The sequence below is a fragment of the Hibiscus syriacus genome, unplaced genomic scaffold, assembly GCF_006381635.1.
Source record: "Hibiscus syriacus cultivar Baekdansim isolate YM2019G1 unplaced genomic scaffold, ASM638163v2 tig00116965_pilon, whole genome shotgun sequence".
In the NCBI taxonomy this organism is placed as follows: domain Eukaryota; kingdom Viridiplantae; phylum Streptophyta; class Magnoliopsida; order Malvales; family Malvaceae; genus Hibiscus; species Hibiscus syriacus.
Genome location: NW_024063490.1, coordinates 3578631 through 3580860, shown reverse-complemented (window position 1 = coordinate 3580860; position 2230 = coordinate 3578631). Strand labels below are relative to the sequence as shown.

Below are 2230 nucleotides of genomic sequence, written 5' to 3'. Positions count from 1 at the left end.
CCCGATTTTTCCCGGTTTTCAGCCCGTCCAGTTTGAACGGTTCAGCGGTTCTGATCGATTCACTAATAACGATTCAACCGATTTAAATTAAACCGAACTAAACAACAATTCTCGATTAAACCGATTAAACCAACCTATCCGATTTTCAAAACAGAGATCTAAGCTGATAATCAGAATCTAGGAATCAAAGGGAGGGGTGGTCCAGAGATTTGAAGGCAAAGAATGTCACGTGTCCAGTAAATGCTTTGCATGGGCCATGATTCAGGTCTGTTGCTCCATACACACGACACTTTCCCCTTCTTTTAAAACAAAAATTTTCTTCTCTAAGTACATACAATCCCCCACTACAATCCCCCCCCCCCCCCCCCAATTGCTTGATTGCACAGCACCCAACTCACTGAACAACAAACACAAGTCCTTTGCTCATTGCTCACAAGAGAAATGCCTGAAGGCCTCTCCTTCTTCTTCTTCTTCTCTGTTCTGTGATGGAAACAAAGATCTGAACAAATTTTGGGGGTTTTTTTTCGGTGGAACAGAATGGGTTTGAATCATCAAGGCTCTTCCTTTATTTTCGATGCTCTTTATTGTTTGGAAGAACAAGAAGAAGAGGATCGTTGTTTCGATAATGGGATTGTTAATAAATCTAACCCTTTTCCAGTTTTGATTGAACAAGACTTGTTCTGGGAAGAAGATGAACTTTCCTCTTTACTTTCCAAGGAGGAGCACAATCAACTCTTATACAGCATTCAAGCCGATGGAAATGTAGCTGAGGCTCGCCGGGAAGCTGTGGAATGGATGTTGAAAGTCAATGCTCACTATTCCTTCTCCGCTCTCACCGCCGTTCTTGCCATAAATTATCTCGATAGATTCTTGTCGAGCATCCGGTTACAAATCGAGAAGCCATGGACGACTCAACTAGCTGCAGTCGCTTGTGTTTCTCTTGCAGCCAAAGTGGAGGAAACCCAAGTGCCTCTCCTACTGGATTTACAAGTACGTCTCTTTATTACAGTTCAATTCATCCGCCACTCGGTTCGGCTTTTGAATGTGTTGTTTATGTGTAGGTGGAGGAGACAAGATATGTGTTCGAGGCCAAAACTATACAAAGAATGGAGATTTTGGTACTCTCTTCCCTTCAATGGAAGATGAACCCTGTAACCCCACTTTCATTTCTCGATTACATAACAAGGAGGCTTGGATTAAAGGACTATCTTTGCTGGGAATTTCTCAGGAGATGCGACCACATTCTGCTCTCTGTCATTTCAGGTTAATTATTAGTACTAATCTTTACATAATTATTAGTAGTAATTAATAAAGATTGATTCTTTGTTAAATTCATCTGCAGATTCTAGGTTTATGTGCTACCTTCCTTCTGTAATGGCCAGTGCTACAATGCTCCACGTTGTTGATAGTGTGGAGCCTAATCTTGGAGTAGAATATGAAAATCAGCTATTAGGCATCCTGGGAATTGATAAAGTATTGTTTCTCTTACTCTTCTTTCAAATGTTGAATGTGCAAATTTATGTTAAATCCGGATTCATGTATTGAACCAGGACAAGGTAAATGAATGCTGTGAGTTGATAATGGAATCGGCAACAAGAGTATTCGAAGGCAACGAATCGAAGAAGCGCAGGTTTAGCACCGTCCCCGGAAGCCCGACCGGTGTGATTGATGTCTCGTTCAGTTCCGACAGCTCGATCGAATCATGGGCGGTGGCATCATCGTCAGTGTCTTCCTCACCTGAGCCTATGTCGAAGAAGAGCAGAACTCTGGAAATGCTAAGCATTCAGTGAATTTCCATCTCAATTTCAGGCTATAAATAGTGTAATATGTAATAATATTGATGTTGTTTTGTATGGATGGGAGTTAAATTGCTTACCCTCTCTGCTTTTTCCAAGCAAAACCCAGAAATCACATTGGTGTGGAAATCAGGGATCGTAGATGGTTTGCATTTTATAAGGACGAAACAAATATGAAAGCGCAGAGTCCATGCATTAATGCTAAGACATTTTTGTTCTACGGACATTGATGATAATTTCAGTATTATTTCCTTGTTCTTACACATGATTGAAATGAAAAAGAAGAGCGGGAAGAAGAAGAAATTGTGTTTGCATGTGATGGGAAGAACATGCTGTCGGCCACTGGCGGGGTTTTGGAGTAAATTTGGTGGGGGAGTTTGACCTCGTTTGAAGAGCCCCTATCAAACTGAATGATAAGTTTAGGAAAATAATGT

At 41.1% G+C, this 2230-nt stretch overlaps 1 protein-coding gene across 1 annotated transcript; it reads left to right on the top strand.

The window, feature by feature from the left end:
* The first annotated feature begins 436 nt into the window (after positions 1-436).
* LOC120191182 (cyclin-D3-1-like) lies at positions 437-1875 on the top strand. The gene is made up of 4 exons (XM_039194153.1): positions 437-990; positions 1062-1263; positions 1343-1473; positions 1551-1875. The coding sequence occupies exons 1-4, from the start codon at positions 538-540 to the stop codon at positions 1788-1790; spliced, it is 1026 nt and encodes a 341-aa protein (XP_039050084.1). The 5' UTR covers positions 437-537; the 3' UTR covers positions 1791-1875.
* Positions 1876-2230: the final 355 nt, after the last annotated feature.

Bases quoted from the DNA above. Each gene is read 5' to 3' on its own strand.
- LOC120191182 (XM_039194153.1), top strand. From the start codon at position 538: ATGGGTTTGAATCATCAAGGCTCTTCCTTTATTTTCGATGCTCTTTAT. The intron at 991-1,061 runs GTACGTCTCTTT...GTTTATGTGTAG, and splicing joins CTCTCCTACTGGATTTACAA to GTGGAGGAGACAAGATATGT. The intron at 1,264-1,342 runs GTTAATTATTAG...ATTCATCTGCAG, and splicing joins TCTGCTCTCTGTCATTTCAG to ATTCTAGGTTTATGTGCTAC.